At 40.6% G+C, this 21,948-nt stretch overlaps 1 protein-coding gene across 1 annotated transcript in view; it reads right to left on the reverse strand.

Moving 5' to 3' along the window:
- Positions 1–1,677: 1,677 nt before the first annotated feature.
- The window catches only part of fam241a (family with sequence similarity 241 member A), a 41,658-nt gene continuing 21,387 nt past the window's right edge, over positions 1,678–21,948 (reverse strand). The window contains exon 2 of the mRNA XM_068039826.1: positions 1,678–3,114. Coding sequence (XP_067895927.1) covers positions 2,881–3,114 — 234 coding nt within the window. The 3' untranslated portion in view covers positions 1,678–2,880. The remainder of the gene's footprint in view (positions 3,115–21,948) is intronic.

Consider the following 21,948-nt stretch of genomic DNA (forward strand, 5'->3'; position numbering starts at 1 on the left):
GGGAATTGAATACTAAAGTAGGGAGGTTATGCTGCAGTTATACAGGGCATTTGTGAGACCACATCTGGAGTACTGTGTATAGAACTGGTCTCCTTATTTAAAGAAGGATGTAATTGCGTTGGAAGGATGTAAATGTGTTGGAAGCAGTTCAGAGAAGGTTTACTAGGCAACATACTCCAGGCAATGGGAATGGCGCCCAGCCTCCCACTCGATTTTACGCCTCCTCTCGCCTCCCAGGTGTAGTAATTTCTCCTCATCTCAGTCTTACATGATCGGTTCTTTATCCTGAGACTGTGTCCCCGTGTTTTAGATTCCCTGACCAGTGGAAACAATCTGTGTGTCTACCCAATCCAGCCCTTCAGAATCTTGTATGTTTCAAAGAGATCATCTCTCATTCTTCTAAAGCCCAGAGAATATATGCCCAATTTACTCAGCCTCTCATCATAGGACAAACCCCTCATCCCAGGGACCAATTTAGTAAATCTTTGCTGTACTGCCTCAAATGCAAGTATATCTTTTCTTAAATATGGAGACCAAACTGCACACAGTACTCCAGATGTGGTCTCACCAAAATCCTGTACAATTGTAGCAAGACTTCCTTACTCCAATCCCCTTGCAATAAAGGCCAACATGCCAATTGCCTTTTTAATTGCTTGCTGTACCTGCATGTTAACTTTTTGTGTTGCTTGTATCAGCACACCCAAGTCACTTTGAACATCAACACTTACAAGTTTCACACCATTTAAAAAATATTCAGTTTTTCTATTCTTACAACCAAAGTGAATAACTTCATACTTCCCTACATTATACTCCATCTGTCATCTTATTGCCCACTCACTTAACCTGGCTATATCTCTTTGCAGCCTCACGTTTTCCTCCCCACAGCTTACTTTCCAGCTACCTTTGTATTATCAGCAAACATCTCTGTCATTAATATAAATTGTAAATAGCTGAGGCCCCAGCACTGATCCTTGCCGCATTCCACTGCCTGCCAACTTGAAAATGCCCATTCATGCCCACACGTTGCTTCCTGTCCATTAACCAATCCTCTATCTACGCTTATATATCACCCCCAACTCCATGAAACCTTATCGAATACCTTTTGAAAATCCATGTATACTACATCTACTGGTTCACCTTTATCTACCCTGCTAGTTACATCCTCAAAAAACTAACAAATTTGTCAACCAGAATTTCCTTTTAGTAAAGCCACGCTGACCTGTTCTAATCATACAAATTGAGTTCTATGATGAATTGGGGAGGTCTGTCCAGTGTCAAAGGTACCAGAGAAACCTGTTGGGATGTAGAGTGGCCAGATGTTATTTTTTTGGATGAGGCAGAAGAAATTCTTCTGTGGGTTTGTGCCCACTAAAGTAAATGCAAAAGTTTTCAAATAATGCAACCTGTGTTTTTTTTTGTGGGGGGGACGGGGGGGGGGGGGGGGGGGGGTTTGCGGGAAGGCATTGCGCAAGGCTGCCTGCTCTAAATATGTCCATTTCATATTTTGGCAACAAAACTTAAACATACGTTAAGAATTTTTTTTATATCAATAAAGGCAAAAATACAATCAAGTGGTTTAGAACACTTGAACTGTAATTTAATTCAATTAAGCCATGCAACTCCAGCCATTTTAGAATCCCGGACAAGAGCCCAAGGTTCTTTTTGTCATGTTCCTTTAAATGCGGATTTATTTATCTTAAAGAAATATACATCATAAAAGAGGTTTCAAAAATAACTGAAAATGCTGGACGTGTACAGGTTGTCCCGAAATAGGAAACTAGATTAACGTTTTGAATATAGCTCTCTCATTTACATTTTGGGAACAACATATACATTAACCAGAAGGGAACATATTTACCAATTAAACACAAAAAAGGGAAGTGCTGGGAAACTTTTTTTTTACTGAAAGGGCAACAAGAATGTGGATAAGATTACTGGAACTGGTGATGAAACAAGAAAACTTAACAGGTTTCAAGAAGGAATTACAGCTCTTGTCAGCAAGTGGGATTCAAGGTTATTAGAAATGCATGAAAAGGCTAGTCTCGATAGGTGGGCTAGTTGGACCAAAGCCTGCTTGAAACTACTGCTATGTTATCATTTTCCAATTCTAAACTCTTTAGGGTTTATCTGAAATACTCTCATTTATACTGTCATTATTGCATTGCTTCCTTAAATGCTTTCTTCTGTCCCTACACAGATTTCTATCCTCTTCTCAATATTGGTAACTCAAAGTGGGCTACGGTTCCATAGAAACAGGAAAGATTCAAGAAAAAAATAAAACATGGTGTACAATAGATAGTGTTGCACTTTTAATTTACAAAATGTTTTATTTTAAATATCCATGTATTGTAAAGCAAGTTCAGGAGTATTGATGAAATCAAAATTTGGCTTGAGAAAAACACATTTCAATTAATACCACTGCTAAAGAGAACAATGCAAAGATAAATCTGATACTTATGCAAACAGTTTCCTTAAAATGTTCAGGGTAAAAATAACTTTACAATAACAAACAAGACTTTTACCTGTAAATAACAAGGCAACTATTTATCTCATACTTCATGCCCTGAGCTTTTCTGAACAAAGGATCTTTGAGACATCTGTAGTTTGGTGCCCCAAAGATGAAATACATTCAATAAAAATACTGCATTTCAGCTAAAGCCTTGTAAATATTGTGTTTGTATATACAATTTTTTGCAAAGGGGATTAAAAAAGCTTAAAAGTTGGTAAATTGCAATACTTTAAAATTTATATGGGTGTTTCCATATTATGGCATTATTGTATATATTTATAAATATATACATACACATCAATACAAATTTTGAACATAATTATATAACATCTACAAAGTAGAAAACTGAATATACATTCTAGTGAAACCTTTTATTCTTGGATGAAAATGATAACAAGGCAGAGAGCTCCCACTAAAGTTAAAGCTTGTAATCCAAGGAAGCCCAACATGACCCAAAAAAAAACCGTTACAACTGGCTCAACAACACGAGTCCCAAAATGCATCCGTGAGAAGCCTATACTGAGCAGGCATTTGTTGAGTTCCCCAAAGAGTGTCCCCATTTTTTTGCAGTCATCAATCGCACTTTCTTCCTCATCCACAGGAATCTGTTAAAGAAAAACAAAGGGAAAGTAGTACTAGCTATTTGCCACATACACTGGAAATCCTATTTAAACTATTTATGTTTCATATAATTAAAATAAGTGATCAATTACTCAATCAGAACTAGGGGACACAGTTAAAACTGAAGTAATAGGGGATAGTAAAACTAAAGTCTGAGTTTTTCAGCAAATTAAAATCTAAGGTTTTTAGATGAGTTAAGTAAAAGCATTTTAGTTAACCTCCCTGTAAAATAAAGGGACTTAAGCCCAAAAAAGCAGCTGATTGGTGAGTCATTTTTTATAGTAAGTTTAATAGTCTAATACATAGAAGCAGGGCAGTTCAGACCAGTGGAGTACACGTCCTGCTTCATGTGTCAACTCCAGGACACTACCTGTGTTCTGGACAACCGCATCTGCAGGAAGTGTCGTCAGCTGCAGCAGCTCGAGCTCTGGGTTTCAGAACTTCAGAAACAGCTGGTGTCACTGCAGTGCATCCATGAGGCTGAGAGTTTTGTGGAGAGCATGTTTATAGATGCAGTCACACCGCAACTTAAGAGTATGCGGGCAGAGAGAGAATGTGTGACTGCCACGCAGTCAAGGAGGACCAGGCAGGTAGTGCAGGAGTCCCAAGTGCATCTCAATCACCAAACAATAATCCATTCTGAATACTGGTGAGAGTGATGGTTCCTCTGGGGTGTGCTGTCAGAGGCCAGGGCTCAGCACCATGCTGGCTCAGCTGTACTGGGGGAACACACAAGAACAAAAGAATTAGGTGCAGGAATAGGCCATTTGGCCCCTCAAGTCTGCTCCATCATTCAATAAGATCATGGTTGATCTGATTGTGGCCTCAACTCCACTGTCCTGTCTGCCCACCATAACCTTTGACTCCCTTGTCGATCTAAAAATCAATCTAATTCAGCCTTAATTATATTCAATGACCCAGCCTCTACTGCTCTCTGAAGAGAATTCCACAGACTAATGACCAGAGGAAAAAAAATCTTCTCATCTCAGTCTTAAATGAGAGACCCCTAATGTCCCCTAGTTCTAGACTCCCCCACAAGGAGAAACATCCTTTCAACATTCACCCTGTCAAGTCCCCTCAGGATCTTACATGTTTCAATAAGATCATCTCTCATTCTTTTAAAATCCAACAAGTATAGGCCCAACCCGCTCAACCTTTCCTCATAAGATAACCCCTTCATCCCAGGAATCAGTCGAGTGAACCTTCTCTGAACTGCTTCTAATGCAATTATATCCTTTCTTAAGTAAGACAACCAAAACTGTACACAGTACTCCCGATGCGGCATAACTGTACAGCTATAACACTTCCCTACTTTTATACTTGATTCCCTTTGCAATAAACGGCAACATTCCATATGCCTTCTGAATCACTTGCTGTAGCTGCATGCCAACCTTTTGTGATTATGTACAAGGACACCCAGATCCCTCTGTACTGTAGAGTTCTGCAATCTCTCTCTATTCAAATATACTGCTTTTCTATTCTTCCTGCCAAAGTGGACAAGTTCACATTTTCTCACATTATACCCCATCTGCAAAATCTTTGCCCACTCACTTAACCTATCTATATCCCTTTGCAGACTCCTTATGTCCTCTTCACAACTTACTCTCCTACCTATCTTTGTGACATCAGCAAATTTAGCAACCATACATTTGGTTCCTTCATCCGAGCACTGGTATAGATTGTAAATAGTTGAGGCCTGAACACTGATCCCTGTAGCACTCCACGAGTAACGGCTTGCCAAATCGAAAATGACCCATTTATCCCTACTCTCTGCTTCCTGTTGGCTAACCAATTCCTTATCCATGCTAATATGTTACCCTCTGTACCTTGAGCTCTTATTTTTTGTAGTAACCTTTGATATGGCACCTTATCGAATGTCTTTTAAATCCACCACATCTACTGGTTCCCCTTTATTGACCTTGCTTGTGTTCTTGTGTATTAGAGTTCTTTGAAGAAGTAACAAGAAATATGAGCAGGAGTAGATCATATGGCTCATTAAGCCTGCTCCGCCATTCAATATGATCGTGGCTGATCTTAAGCTTCAACTCCACTCTCCTGCTTGGTTGCCATATCGCTTGACTCAGAACACAAATCTGTCTATCCCAGCCTTAAATGTATTCAAAGATGGAACATCCACAACCCTCTGGGGTAGAGAATTCCAAACATTCACAATCCTTTTGAGTGAAGTAATTTCTCCTTATATCAGTCCTAAATGATTGGCCCCTTATCCTGAGACTGTGCCCCCGTGTTTTAGACTCCTGACCAGTGGAAACAAATCAGTGTCTACCCTATCCAGCCCTTCAAAATTTTGTATGTTTCAATGCGATCGCCTCTCATTCTTCGAAACAACAGAGAATATACACCTAATTTACTCAGCCTCTCGTCATAGGACAAACCCCTCATCCCAGGGACCAATTTAGTGAACCTTCGCTGTATCGCCTCAAATGCAAGTATATCCTTTCTTAAATGTGGAGACCAAAACTGCACACAGTACTCCAGATGTGGTCTCACCAAAATCCTGCACAATTGTAGCAAGACTTCCTTACTCCTATACTCCAATCCCCATGCAATAAAGGCCAACATGCCATTTGCCTTCCTAATTGCTTACTGTACCTGCATGCTAACTTTTTGCATTCCTTGTATGAGCACACCCAAGTCTCTTTGAACAACATTTACAAGTTTCACACCTTTTAAAAAAAATTCTGCTTTTCTATTCTTACAACCACAGTGAATAACTTTATACTTCCCTACGTTATACTCCATCTTCCATCTTGTTGCTCACTCACTTAACCTGGCTATAACTCTTTGCAGTCTTTCTGTGTCCTCCTCACAGCTGACGTTTCCACCTGGCTTTGTATCATCAGCAAACTTAGATACATTACTCCGTCTCTTCATTGAAGTCATTGATATAGATGGGAAATAGCTGAGGCCTCAGCACTGATCCTTGTGGCACTCCACTATTCATTGCCTGCCAACTTGAAAATGCCCCAGTTATGCCCACCCATTGATTAGATTAGAGATACAGCACTGAAACAGGCCCTTCGGCCCACCGAGTCTGTGCCGAACATCAACCACCCATTTATACTAATCCTACACTAATCCCATATTCCTACCAAACATCCCCACCTGTCCCTATATTTCCCTACCACCTACCTATACTAGTGACAATTTATAATGGCCAATTTACCTATCAACCTGCAAGGGGCGGCACAGTGGCGCAGTGGTTAGCACCGCAGCCTCACAGCTCCAGGGACCCGGGTTCGATTCCGGGTACTGCCTGTGTGGAGTTTGCAAGTTCTCCCTGTGTCTGCGTGGGTTTTCTCCGGGTGCTCCGGTTTCCTCCCACAAGCCAAAAGACTTGCAGGTCCCTCTAAAGGGACCAATGTTCACTTTAGTTACTCTTTTCCTTTTTAAATATTTGTAGAAACTCTTACTATCTGTTTTTATATTTCTAGCTAGCATTCTTTTTTTTATTCTAATTTCTTCCTCAATTTTTTAAAATCATTCTTTGCTGGTTTCTAAAATCTGTCCAATCTTCAGACCTATCTCTAATCTTCGCAGTATTGTACACTTTTTCAATTAGATACTATCCTTAACTTCCTTACTTAGCCTCAGACGGTGCAGCCTTCTCAGAGTCTCTTTCTTTCGCAAAGGAAGATATCTTTGTTGAGTTATGAAATATCTCCTATAATGTCTTCCACTGCTTCTTTACTGTTCTACCTTTTAATCTATTTTCCCAGTTCACTTTAGCCAACTCTGTCCTCAACCTTTGTAATTGCATTTAAGACAGTAGTCTTAGACCTACACTTCTCACCCTCAAAATGAATATGAAATTCTATCATGTTATGATCACTGTTGCCTCGAGGCTCTTTTACTATTAGGTCATTAATTAATCTTGTCTCATTGCACAGAGCTAAGAAACAATAGAGGTACCGCTACATTACTGGGGGTATTCCAAAGGCCACCAACTAGTGGGAAGGATACAAAGGAACAAATTTGCAAGGAAATTACAGAGACGTGCAAGAATTATACAGTAGTTATAATGGGGGGACTTTAATTATCCTAATATAGACTGGGATAGTAATAGTGTAAAAGGCAGATAGGGGCAAGTGTTTCTAGAGTGTGTTCAGGAGAATTTTCTACATCAGTATGTTTCCAGTCCAACAAGGAAGGTGGCATTGCTGGATCTGGTTCTGGGGAATGAGGTAAGTCAAGTAAATCAAATGACAGTAGGGGAAATGTTAGGGAATAGTGACCATAGCATCCTAAGATTTAGGTTAGCTATGGAAAAGGACAAGGAGCAATCCAGCATAAAGATAATTAATTGGGGGAGGGCTAACTACAATGGGGGGAGAACAGATATGGCCCAAGTAAGCTGGAATCAAAGATTGGAACGCAAAACTGTAACTGAACAATAAACTGCTTTTAAAGTGGAGATAGCTCAGGTTGAGTCCAAAGCTCTCTGGATGATGAAAGACAGAGACAGTAAGATGAAGCAGAAAAAGGGTGTATATGACAGAGGTCAGGTGGATAATACAATTAAGAACTAGGCCGAATATAGAAGGTTCAGAGGGTAAGTGAAAAAATAATTAAGAGAAGCATAGCGTATGAGAAGAGACTCGCGGCTAACATAAAAGGGAATCCAAAAGTCTTATTTCGGCACATAAATAGTAAAAGCGTGGTTAAAGGAGGAGTGGGGCCAATTAGAGACTTAAAAGGGAATTTACGCATGGAGGCAGAGGGTATGACTGAGGTACGAAATGAGTACTTTGCATCTGAATTCATCAAGGAAGATGCTGCTGCCCAGGTCATGGTGAGAGAGGAGGTTAACTGAAACATTGAATGGGTTAAAATTGATGAAAAGGAAGTGTTACTTAAAGTTGATAAGTCATCAGGACTGGATGAGATGCATCCAAGGATATTTAGGGAAACTGTGGAGGCACTGGCCATAATCTTCCTTAGATACAAGCATGGTGCCAGAGGACTGGAGAATTGCAAATGATACACGCTTGTACAAAAAGGGTACAAGCAACTACAGGCCAGTTAGTTTAACCTCAGTGGTAGGAAAGCTTTTAGAAAGGATAATTCAGAACAAAATTAATACTCACTTGGACAAGGTGGATTAATTAAGGAAAGCCAGTATGGATTTATTAAAGGCAAATCATGTTAAACTTAACTTGCTTCAGTGCTTTTTATTGAGATAATAGAGGGTTAGTGAGGGTAATGCAGCTGATGTAGTGTACATGGTCTTCCAAAAGGCATTTGATAAAAGTGCCACATAACAGGCTTGTCAGCAAAGATAGTGCCCATAGAATAAACAGGACAGAGATTTGATAGAGATGTTCAAAATCATGAGGGGTCTGGACAGAGTAGATGGGAAGAAAGTGATTCCATTGGCTGAAGGAGCCAGAACTAGAGGACACCGATTTAAGGTTATTGGCATCAGAAGCAACATGAAGAAAAACTTTTTTACACAACAAGTGGTTAGGATCTGGAATTCTCTGCCTTGGAGTGTGGTGGAGGCAGATTCAATCGAAGCCTTCAAAAGGGAACTGGATAATTATCTGAAAAGAAAAAATTGCAAGGCTATGGGGAAAAGGCAGGGGAGTGGGACCAGGCAAGTTGCTCTTGCAGAGAGCCGGCAAGGACATGATAGGCCAAATGGCCTCCTTCCGTGCTGTAACCATTCTATCATTCCATGATTTACCCACGCATAAATCAATTTTTTTTTAATTGAATAGCTCTGTTAGGCATGTTATTCTAATAGACATTGTTGGGGAAGCATCTGTTTTAAATTCTGCAATATCAAGGCATTCAAGCAAAATTTAGAAAAAAATTTACATTAGGTGCAGAATATGTCAGCAGAAATCTGACATTCTGTGGGATGCTCATGAGACTGACAAGTGAGCAATGAGCAGACGGGAGGGAAGATAGAATTAAAATACGACACAACTAGATTAATTAAAAGTGTTCAAGGAAACAGTTGTTACAGTGAAGTAGTAATGAACGCTGCAAATCCATTGTCAAAATCATGAAATGCTGAAGATGGACAGCAGATTATTCAGTATCTAAATGACAAAGGAAGGTTCATGCTTTGAGTATGGCCCTTTATTTCACATTTTCTGTTATTTCAGATTTTTCTTCTTTTATCTCGATAGAGGCTCTTAGACCTTGGAAAGCATATTTGGTTGTTAAATGATGTCATTAGACATCCTCCTTCCATTCTCAGGCAAAAAAAAAACATATGTTTACTACAGCCTCCAAAAAAGTATCAGCCCAGTAATTATATATGAAGCATGCAACATATTCTACCTCATACCTTTATTTTTAAAAAATAAGAAAATTAAATTGAAAGTCTCATGGTCAGAGGACAATGACCTGGAATTTAACCCTGCTAACACCCGACAGGCAGGAAAGTGTCAGGTGAGGGAATAAAATTTGAAAATTACAGCTCCCGGCAACAACCCACTGTGTAAAGCAACAGTGACTCATGGCATTGGCGAGACTCCTGCTACAAGCAGGAAAAGGACTATTTAACATTCAAAAACTGCAGTCCAATGACATCATTGGTACGGCGACGTAATTTTAACATACAGATAATGGAAGTCTCAGTCTGCAGCCTGGCAGCCAAACCACAATGGGAGGCACCGACTGGCAAAGGTGATGGTTTCTTAAATTTTCTTCTGTTAGAACTCTGTGTTCTTTTCTTACAGGACCTGCAAGGATTCTTTGGGTCTTCCCACTGGCCCCCAGGTTATCCCTCCCCCACCAATCCCCTCCTCCCACTGACCATTCCCTCAGGTCCCCAGCTGCAGCGCTCTGCCCAGTTAGTGGTTCTGCTCTGTTAATGAGGTCCTGCCGTTAAGATTGGTTAGGCCGCCATGTCCCTAGACTCTCCAGTGCACTGCCCCCTTTAGGACTTGCATGCACTGTTCCTGTCTCCCTTTTAAATTCAGGGCCAATGAGAGGGATAGTCCAGTACATTATATGCAAATACATTAACAATGCTTTTTTTAAAAAAAAACGTAGAGCACTTGAGCCTTAGAAGATTACGGAGTAGGCAGCAACAAAGCTATGAAGTGATTTAAACATGAGGATGAGAATTTTAAATTTGAGGCATTACGGAACCGGGAGCCAATCTAAATCAGTGAGCATAGGTGTGATGGCGAGCAGGACTTGGTGCGAGATTGAATATGGACAGTACAGTTTTGTATGGACTGAGGAGGCTGGCCAGGATAGCACTGGAATAATCAAGTCTGGAGGTGACGAAGTATGGATGAGGGCTTTGACTGCAGAATAGGTTGAGGCAGTACAGAGACGGGTGATGTTACAGAGGTCTAAGCAGGCAGTTTTGTGTTGGAGAGGTTATGGGATTGGAAGATCAGATCAAGATCGAATCAGTCCAATTGCCCCCACCCTTCATCACTCTCTCCTCCTTTAGGGCCCTCTTTAAAATCCACCTGTTTGATTTTGTTTTTGCTCTTCCTTTATCATACTTCCCTGTCTCTGTCATTTTTGTCTGGAAAGCGCCTTTGGCTATTTTGCTACATTAAAAGCACTATGTAAATACACATTATTTTGACATGGAGCAAATATGCATTGTACACACAAACTGAAGCCTTTAAGTGACCACCTTCTGATCTTGGATCAGTTAAACAGACGGCACAAAAATGCTCTGACAGCAATTGAAATGTTCTGAAGTGTAGCTGCAGGGTAAATCTCAACACAGCTTACTTCAGGAATATTTTATATTCCTTTAATCTATGCAGTGCTTAACTTTACGTTGTAAAGCTGTTTTAAACTTGTCTGAACAAATTCAATAAACATGAATACAGTGAAATGTAAATTATGCATTTTGCGGGCACAAAGAGGTACTATGCAGGAAGAAGTGCAATGTTACTAATTTCCCAATAGTGCAAAACCAGAATATTTAAAATAGGCTGAAAACAAATGTCCATGAACATTAGAACATAACATAAAAAAAAAACACAATTCTCCCATCCCAGATATCAGGCAGGAACGGTATCAACATCAGGCACATGATGGTATAGAAAGGTTTGTGCAGTTAGAAAATGCACTGAGATTTTACTAACATATATTTTCCAATACACTGATTTTGAAATTACATAGTGGGTCTTAGTATACAACTACTGAATGATAAGACCCATTTATTAAAATAGCAGAGAGCAACTTCAGACAAGTATTTATATGTGAGCATCCTATTTAATTTCAAGACGAATACTATACAAAATAAGTTGAAATGTTTTATTCATCTCCTAGTTGCATGCCTTTACTGTAGTAATACATTAATTACCAAGAACAGACTCTTTACAATATTGTACACTTCTTCCAGCTAAACTTCAGGAAAGCTGAAGGTATTTTCTTCAGTCTCCACCACAATCATCAATCCTTCACTATTTACTCGAACCCCTATCACTAGGTTAAACTAACATTTCCAAAACGAAAGCATCTTGCTGATTTTCCAACTCCGTAACCCTCACCATCACAAAGAGTCATTACTTCTACCTCTAATAGTGGACACCTCCACCCCTAAATTCGGTGGAATATCATTAATGCCATTACCATCTCCAAACTTGATTATTCCACATTGTTCTTTTTCCCCCACCTCTCATTCTCCAACAGCTGCTGCTGGCTCAATATTCTGCTGTCCCACACCAAGTCGTACTCAATCACTCCACCCTTGTTGATCTACAGTCGCCGGTTCCCCAGCATCCTAATTAAGATTCCTGCTTATCATTGGTGCAGAACGATTTCTGCTTCACCACCACGTTAAATTGGCAGTGTAAATCTGGAGTCAGGGACTGACCCGATTCCAGAGTGAAATGCAGCAAGATTCCCTGGAATGCAGGGTATGTAAATTCAGCGTGTGTCAAATCTTAATTGCACAGCTCTTGATTTGTTGAACCCCTCAGCCCTGACAAATGTTGAGAGCGCTAAGATTTAACCATCCCTTTTCTCAATTTCTAGTTGTTAGGGAATAACTCTATAACTGCATATAAATAGCAAATTATATTTATATAGCACCTTTAATGCCAGGGTGCTAAACAGGTGTGTTAGAAAACAACATTTGACAATGAGTCACTTTAGGAGATTGTTACGACCAGGTGAGCTAGGGGTCTAGGGGTTCCCTCTCAGCCTATGCCTGGTTTAACCGTAACAGGCTTTAATTTTTAAGAACACTATTTTTAGCTCCCCCTCAGTGAATCCTTGTTCACTGCTTTCCAATTGCAAGGCAAAGAAATCAGACAGGTTTTCTTAGATTTAAAACAAGAAAGGTGGAAGTTTATTAATCTTAAACTCTAATTCGGTTAATGAAAACGAATATGCGACACGACCATGCCAGCACACATACGCGATAAACACACATGCAGATAGAGACAGAAAAAGGAGGAATAAAGGAGAAAGTTTGAGGCAATATCTAGTAGTTATTTACGGTCCTTAAAGTTCAATATGGAGTCCTTGGTTGCCAACAAGTCTTGCTGTTTGTTGGGGCACAGTGTAAGCTTCAACTTGTTTCAATGTTGGAGTCTTTTCTCTCTTGAGGTTTACGTATCTTCAGTGGATCTGGAGGCCTGTGAGAAAGCGAGAGCGCGCCAGCCAGGAGACAGAGCTCTCTTGTTCCAGGTTCTGTTGCACTCTGCAGTCTGACCCCAAACTGTCCTGTGACTAGTTCAAAAAGCCTGGACCAGCTAGTTAGTCATGCGACCAGCTGGCTTAACCACTCCTGCGTTTGAGGATTCCAAAGCTCTCGTGTGGGGGGGGGGGGGGCGGTTGAAGTGCTGTCTCCCACCCCGACAAGATGTGGATCACCATTGCCCAGCCCAATCTCTTAACTGAATCAGTGAGCAATTCTTTTGTCTCTCCAAGCACAGGCTCTTAATATGCAAATGTCCTCCAGCCAAGTGGCTGGTGATCTCTTGTAAAACAAGTCATTTCTTCACTCCAGCAACAGTTTAAAATTAATGTTCATATGACAAAATTAATATGCCTCATTCTTGGCAGGTGGGGTCTTCATGACAAGATATTAGGGCAGATGACCAAAAGCTTGGTCAAAGAGGGAGGTTTTAAGGACTCTCTGAAAGGAGGAAAGAGAGACAGAGAGGTGGAGAGGTTAAGGGAGGCAATTCCATAGCTTTGGAACTTGGCAGCTGAAAGCACGGCTACCAATGGTAGCGTGATTAAAATTAAGGATGCTCAAGTGGCCTGAATTATAGAATTGTGGGATGGAGGAGATTAGAGATAGGGACAGGCGACGTGCCATATAGAGTCATAGAGTCGTATAGCATAGAAACAGGCCCTTCGACCCATTGCGTCCATGCTGACCATAATGCCTGTCTATACTAATCCCATCTGCCTGCATTAATTCCATATCCCTCGCTCATTCAAGTACCTGTCCAGATGCCTCCTAAATGTCGCTACTGTTCCTGCCTCCACCACCTCCTCAGGCAGTTCATTCCAGATACCCACTATTCTTTGTGTGAAATATTTACCCCTTTGATCCTCCTACCTCTCACCTTAAATCTATGCCCTCTAGTTTTAGTCACCCCTACCATGGGAAGCAGACTCTGGCTATCTACCCTATCTCTGCCTCTCATAATTTTATATACCTCTATCATGTCCCCTCTCAGCCTCCTTCGCTCCAGGGAAAACAGACCCAGCCTATCCTATCTCTCTTTATAACCCAAGCCCTCCTAACCAGGCAACATCTTTGTGAATCTTTTCTGCACCCCCTCTAGCTTAATCACATCTTTCCTGTAGTGCGGCGACCAGAACTGCACACAGTACTCCAAATGCGGCCTAACCAACGTCTTGTACAACTGTAACATAATGTCCCAACTCTTGTACTCAATGCCTCGGCCAATGAAGGCAAGCATGCCATACGCCTTCTTTACCACCCTGTCTACCTGTGTTACCACTTTCAGGGAGCTATGTACTTGCACCCTAAGGTCTCTCTGCTCAAGAACACTTCCCAGGGCCCTGCCATTCACTGTATGTGTCCTGCCCTGGTTTAACTTCCAAAATGCATCATTTCACACTTGTCTGCGTTAAATTCCATTTGCCAATCCCTTGCCCACTTTCCCAATTGATCTATATCCTATTGTAACCTTAGACAACCTTCTTCACTGTCCACTATACCACCAATTTTGGTGTCATCTGCAAACTTACTAATCATGCCCCTTACATTCACATCCAAGTCATATATATTAATGACAAACAACAGAGTGCCCAGCACTGATCCCTGCGGCACACCACTGGTCACCGGCCTCCAATCTGAAAAACAACCCTCCGCTACCACCCTCTACCTCCTATCACCAAGCCAATTTTGTATCCAATTTGCTAGCTCACCCTGGATCCCATGTGTTCGAACCTTCTGGACCAGCCTACCATGCTGAACCTTGTCAAAGGCCTTGCTAAAGTCCATGTAGACAACATCCATCGCCCATATATTATGAATGAATATGCAAAGTGCACAAGGATATGTAAGAATATAACTAAAGGGGTTGACAATAGTGGTTTACAAATACTATCTTAATTAAATCCCCTTGCATCCCTAGTTATACCCCATCTCCAGTTGCCATTTGCATCATATTGTTGACTATATGTTGAAATGATATCTGCTCCTGCTAACAAAGGATCCTTCCTTTTAAAGGAGTGAAAATTGACAGCAGCCTATTTTCACTGGAAAATACCCGACAGAAACAGCACAGGATTTTCCTGTTGGTGTCCTGCTCAGTAGAGTTTGAAACATATTTTGCTCCAATGTGACATTTGAGTTATATACTTTTGTCAGATAATAACTGCTGCAAGTCTTAATGCAACTTACTTGGTGTTGCCATTTTCTGTACCTAACCCCGCCAGTTTCTGATAAATGGATGAGAGGTTATTTCTGTAGAGACGATATATTTTGAAGCCACAAGTTAATATTGCACAAGGAAGTTTTTTTTTTGAGTATACTGTATATAAACAAATAGAATCCAATAGGTCCAACTAGGCTGTCAGTGCCAGATGAGGCATCATAGCCTGAGGCAGCTCACATGGGTTTGACAGTGAAAAAGGAAAAGAATTACATGAAAAATTGACAGTCAAGTCTATACATGAACATGTGAATCTTTAGACTTCTGAAACTTAATATCCTGACATGTGTTTTGAGCCAGAGACAGTTCCTTTCCTAATCTCTCATGCTGTCCATCAAATGAGCTGTTGTGTCCATGAAGCAAAGATGACCAGGAAGAGTTTTACATGCAAACAAAAAAGACGTACAGAATAGTTAGCATAGGTTATCTTAGTTAGAAATAAAGAGATAGATAATGGGTAAATAAGAGAACAGGAGGAAAAGGAAGCACGCAAAGTTTTTTTTAGTATTTCTACTAAAAATAATCTATTTTCAGCAGTTTGTTGTCAAGTTATGCAGCTACTCCTGGTATCCTTGTAGCTTTGTTACATTAGTACTAGGATTTATTTTTGTGCAAAAATGTATGAATAATAGTTTTTAAAAAGGCAGTCCTTGAAGTCTGCAATGCCAACAGTACAGACTCAATGGTGCACAATATTTTCTTGTGGTTTAGATTCAGTGTAGCCAGAAGCAGTGCAAGAGCTGACGAGCTTGTAGTGCTTTGATAATGTTTTTACCATGAACATCTCTCAAACAAAATAATAAACTAAATAACTTGAATGTGTTATGTGTATGTATATATAGTTTCTCTCACTCGCACATACATCTCTGATTCAAAATACTAATAATGAAAGCTCCCTCACAAACTCAGCTCACAAAGCAGAAAACTAACACTTCTGCAATCTTGTTTCTCATTTGCTTGACATGAGTAAACATGGAAGTGGGAAAACCCTCAATTCTCATCCATTTGATTTTATCAGACATCAGAGCAGAGCTCAGCTGAAAACTGAACTATTTCAGGCATGCAGTTCAAATCAATTTGAGGTATTTTATTTATTCCAATGCTGGCTTTATTGGTTTTAAGTCTTTAAAAGTCCCCTTACCTATGCAATGCAGAATGCCAAAGCCAGATTTACATATTTTTACAGTGATCTGGAGAATACAAATCCTGTGAAGTTGAAAGAGTACATATAGTGTATAGTGTTCACAACATAGACCCACTATTTCCTCCACAGTTCTCTCCCTACTGAGTGAAAACAAACACTGAATATATTTACACACAAGGACCTGTTGAGTAGTAATTGCATTCATTATTCATCAGTATCTGTGAAATGAGCAAGACAATTTAGAGAATGGACACCAGAGACTGATGAATATGTAATACAGTAACCTAGTACTTGGTATGTAATGTGCACAAGAGATGTTTACATAAAGATTTAGGAATTACTTTAATCCCTAACACCTAGAATGCACCCACATTTTAAGCAGATTTCATAGCAGGCTGTGTAATTAAAGTTTCTACCACTTCCTTTGCACTGCATCAAACCACACCAGATTACAACACTGTATAGGACATTAAACACAACCAACCATTCCTACCGTATTCTACAGAAAAGCCACTTTAAAGCATGCTTTACAAAGTTACAGACCTGCAGCAAACAAAATTAAATAAAACTCAGGTATGTTTAATTGCATAATCAATTATGAAAGCTAAGGAAAAAGCAATTATACATCTTATTCATGTCGATAACCCTTACTGCACTATGAATGAAATTCTTTGTCCTACAAGGATTGGATTCAGAAACATAGCCAACAGCTTGACACATCCAGGTCAATTAACAGTCTATGTTGCTTTTGATCAACAGAAAAAAATCCCTGGAGGCATGAGCCAAATACTGGAAGCCCAGTTTTCCTGAAGTTGTTTCTGCTCCAAAATGCGTGCAATTAGGAAGGAGGAAGGAGAAAATAATAGTCATGTTCAAATTTTTTTTAAACTATAGGAAGAACAGAATCAGAATTTATTAGGTTCAATAGAAAGGTCATTAAACAGAAAGAGAAAATGGGGAGGATGACAGGACAAACAGAAATGTTAATCTTCTAATTATGTAAAATTGCATTATTTAATTCTATTTAAGCAAATATTGTAGAAATAAAGCTACCCCTGGCTTTCTGTGCTCATTGCATGAACTGAAAAATATCCAACAAGATGATTTTAATTTCCCTCTTCCTGCCCGACTCTAAGGATTAATGCAACTCATACTCATTTGTTAACATTAACAATCGGATGACTTTCCACACAGCACAAGAATCACCATATCCCTGGAGAATCTATTTATATCCATCCTTATTACCTTCCATTTTGTTCCTTAATATTTACCCACTTTGTGGTCCCAGTTACAGCCTGCTTGCTTACATCTACATAACACACCATTATAGAAGAAACCTTATTTGACAAGACCAATAATGTCATTTTTGAAAAAAAAATGTTCGTAAGAAGCAAACTACATTTCAAAGCATAGCCATAGAGTACTGCTACATTTCAGTCAGTACCTGCTATTGTTCATAGTTGACAAGGACAGTTTAGATTGAAAAATATTGAAGCAGACAAATTATTCTGATTTTGAAAATAGAGGTTGGATAAATTTATGTAGATTTTTCCCCAAAATATATTTCATTCATAAAATTTGTACAAGTACATTATTACATGACAGTTCAAATTTCACATTACATAAAGTGTAATACATACAAGTTTCTGTCAATACAGTATGTGGCACTCTGAGGTGCCTCATTACACTTAAAATTACAGTTTATATTTAGAACATACATTTCATGTCAAATGTACTGCCCAAGGGTTTTTTTTTATAAAAACAGTTTCCAGCCTCAGCGTACTATGGTAGGTGGGCCTCAGAGTGTGGCCTTTCCCCACGCAGCCTTTGTGGCAACTGCCTCAAGATTTAGTGTATCCCTTAGTACGTAGTCCTGGACCTCGGAAGGTGTCAGTCTGCAACATTAAGTCATAGACAGCTCCTTGGACTGTAAGACTAGCAGGTTTCAGGCAGACCAAAGAACATCTTTCACCGCGCTCATGTTACTCCAGCAGCAGTTGATGTTTGTCTCAGTGTGCGTCCCTGTGAATAGCTTGTATAGCAAAGTCCTGCATCAGGGAGCTGCTTGGGATGAACCTGGACAAAAAACACCGAATCTCTTTCAAGACCTTCTTTGCGAAGGCACATTCCAGGAGGAGGTTGGTGACGGTCTCTTCCCCACCGCAGCTGCCACACGGTCAGGGGTAGTGGCGCTGAGATAAAGGATCTGACGGGGACGGCCCTTCTCACCACCAGCCAAACTATGTCTTTGTGCTTATTTGAAAGTTCTGATGAGGCATTCTGCCAAATAACTTTCACAGTCTGCTCAGGGAACCATCCGACAGGATCCACCAGCTCCTTTTCCCGCAGGGCCTCAAGATCGTTATGTGCAGACCATCGCCCGATGGACTTGTGGTCAAAGGTGTTTTTCCTGCACAAACTTTTCCATGAGGGACAGGTGGTGTGGCACTGTCCAACTGAATTGAGTGTTCTATAGATGCTCTAGCTGCTATGGATAGATACAAGCATGATTGCTCATTTCCTTTCAAACTTATGGGATATTTTGGAGACAACCCACCTTTAAATGAGAATGGACAGAACATTAAAATTGGAGCCATGATCCACAGAAACTGGAGCTTTGTCCAAGACAAAATCATTTATACTTTACATACTGCAGAGCATGCAGAAACTCTGGATTAAAACCTTTCAATTATGGTGAGCATTTGTCAAACACAGAAGATCTACCACATACAAGATAAAAGCAGTGAAGGAAAACAATAAAATGATCCTCCCTCCCCCCCCCCCCCCCCACATATTTGCTGAGAACTGCAATCCCTACATCTGTGAACAGACTAATAGTGAATCATGCAGCATATTTCATTGTAAAAGGAGATTGTAGATTTTTCATTGTCAATACAAAACCTTGGTCTGTGTTGCTTTAAGAAAAATGTAAAACATGTGCTGACGCTGAGCTAACAAGACTTTTAGATGAGATGACTTGGTTTTCATAAAGCTTCCAGGAGAAAAGCCAAGCTGCAACCTCAATAAAAATCTTGTTTAGGGAACAAAGTGAGAGACAGAAGAAAACACACTTCTTGTTTGCCCCAACAGGGTCCATTAAATGCTTATAATAATCAATTAATTCCCAAATAATTATTTGTTCTGCCTCCAGTTTTACTTCAGGCTTAGTTTTAAACCTGTGTCTTCTAGTTCTGCGATCACAGTCCAGGTCAAATAGCATGTTTACATCTACATCAATTATATGTCTTAGCATTTTAAAGAGCTGGATCATATCTTTCCTCAAATCCTTTTCTTCAATGAAGACAAGTTCAGCTTAGACAGTCTGCCCTAGGGTAACCATATTTTGAAACCCAATCCAGGGTTACACAAGTTGGGAGCACAGCAAAGGAGCCAGAATGGCAAATGGAAGTTGCGCAGTGTAGTGAGGCAAAATTTTTTAGCAAACAATATTTTAAGCACTTGCATATATACACTACAAATGCAAAATTAATGTGCATATGGTTACTGTGGATGTGACATCACACTACTGAAGAGCATTCTGGCACCATTTATAAATAATGTAATAACACTGTTTAGGAAGATCAGTTTTTCATTAACTACTATCCATTCAGTCTAGTCTCTGTTGGCTCAAGGTAACAGAACTTGAACTAGCACATGCTGTAAGAGCAGCTTTATGTTTAATGGTACCTTTGTGTTCTGTTGAAAAACTGTTTCCACTTGAGGGTGAGTCCAGATCAAGTGACCATAAAAATAAATTTTCAATAACAGATTAAAGCTAGGAATTATTTCTTGAGTGGTAAAAATGTGGAACTTGCTGTCACATGGAGTGGTTGAAGCAGATAGCATTGCTGCGTATAAAAGAAGGCTTTTTAAAAAATTTGTTCTTCACCTATGAACATTGCCAGCAATGCTAACATTTGTTGCCCATCCCTAATTGCCCTCGAGAAGGTGGTGGTGAGCCACCTTTTGAACCGTTGCAGTCCACCACGTGCTGTAGGTACTCCCACAGTACTGCTAGGGCGTTCCAGGTTTTTGATTCAGTAGTGAAAGAAAGAATGGCAAACTAGATCCAAGTCAGGATGGTGTGTAACTTGGAGGTGGTGGTATTCCTATGCGTCTGCTGCCCTTGTCCTCCTAGGTGGTAGAAGTCACAGGTTTTGGAAAGTGTGGTCAAAGGTGTGTCAAACAGGCCCCCACCTGCCAGGAATGAGGCACATATATTTCGCCACATGGACATTAAATTTTAAAATTGTTACTGGGAAGAAAAGGTGGCCTATTACAAGGGGTTGTCAAGCCCCTGGCTGGAAAAACATTTTTCATACTAGCAGACAGTGTTGGAACAAAGGAACCAGTCCCTTCCCCAATACACAGGAGAGACCTGGTCAAACCAGCCGGTCACGTGACCACCTGCTGGCCAACTAGGGGAGTTTTAAATTGGAGAAAGCTGTTTGCTCCTGGACTGACTAGACTTCTCGTGGCTGGCTTGCCACCAGCTCTCCTGTCTGCTCACATCTCCTTCTCACGGAACTGAAGACCCATTGAAGACACATGAACCCCGAGACAGAAAAGTCTCCTACAGTGAATGAGATTTAAGAAGAATACTGGGTCCCAACGAAAAGCAAGATCTACCTACAAGCAAGGATTACAGCGAGCTCGAAGCACAGTAACAAAAATCCCTCTTCAGAGATTGCCTCAAACTTCTCCACTGTTTTTCTTCTGCTCTTTTCTGTCTCTATTTGCATGTGTGTATTGCATCTGCATGCTAGCGTGGGATGCGGCGTGTATGCGTAGGCGTTAACCGAATTAGTGTTTAAGTTTTAATAAATTTCACTTTTCTTCATTAAACCTAAGAAAGCCTGTTTGTACTCATTTCTTTGCCTTATAATTGGAAGGCGGTGAACAAGGATTCACAAAGGGGGAGCTAACACAAAACCATGTTACAGCAAGACCAGGTGGTGAAGGCTAAAAGGGACGCCTAGACACATTTCTCATCTGGTCCTAACAGGTGCCTTGGCAAGTTGCTGCAGTACATCTTGTATATGGTACACCGCTGCCACTGTGTGCCAGTGGTGGAGAGAGTGAATGTTTAAGGTGGTGGATGGGGTGCTGATCAAGTGGGCTGCCTTGTCCTGGATAGTGTTGACTTTGAGGTGTTGTTGGAGCTGCACCCAGCTGGGCAAGTGGAGAATATTCCATCACTCATGCCTTGTAGATGGTGGACAGGCTTTGGGGTGCTAGGAGATGAGTTACTCACTGCAGAATTTCTACTCTCTGACCTACCCCTGCAGCCATTGTATTTATATGACTGGTCCAGTTAAGTTTCTGGTCAATGGTAACCCCCAGGATGTTGATGGTGGGGAATGCAGTGATGGTAATGCCAGTAAACATCAAGGGGCAAGGACAATGGTTAGATTCTCTCTTGTTTGAGATGGTCACTGCCTGGCACTTGTGTGGTGCCAATGTTACTTGCCACTTAGGCCATGTCTGAATGTTGTCCATGTCTGAATGTTGTCCAGGTCATGCTACATGCAGGCACAGACTGCTTCAGTAACTGAGGAGTTGCGAATACTACTGAGCATTGTGCAATCATCAGCAAATGTCTCCATTTCTGACTTTATGATGGACAGAAGTTCATTGATGAAGCAGCTGAAGACAGTCAGGCTTAGAACACTATCCTGAGGAATTCCTGCAGCAATGTCCTGGAGCTGAGATGATTGGCCTCCAACAACCACAATCATCTTCCTCTGTGACTCCAATCAGTGGAGAGATTCCCACCACACATCCCACCCCCACTTCCC

This window comes from Heterodontus francisci, chromosome 1, assembly GCF_036365525.1.
Source record: "Heterodontus francisci isolate sHetFra1 chromosome 1, sHetFra1.hap1, whole genome shotgun sequence".
NCBI classification, from domain to species: Eukaryota; Metazoa; Chordata; class Chondrichthyes; order Heterodontiformes; family Heterodontidae; genus Heterodontus; species Heterodontus francisci.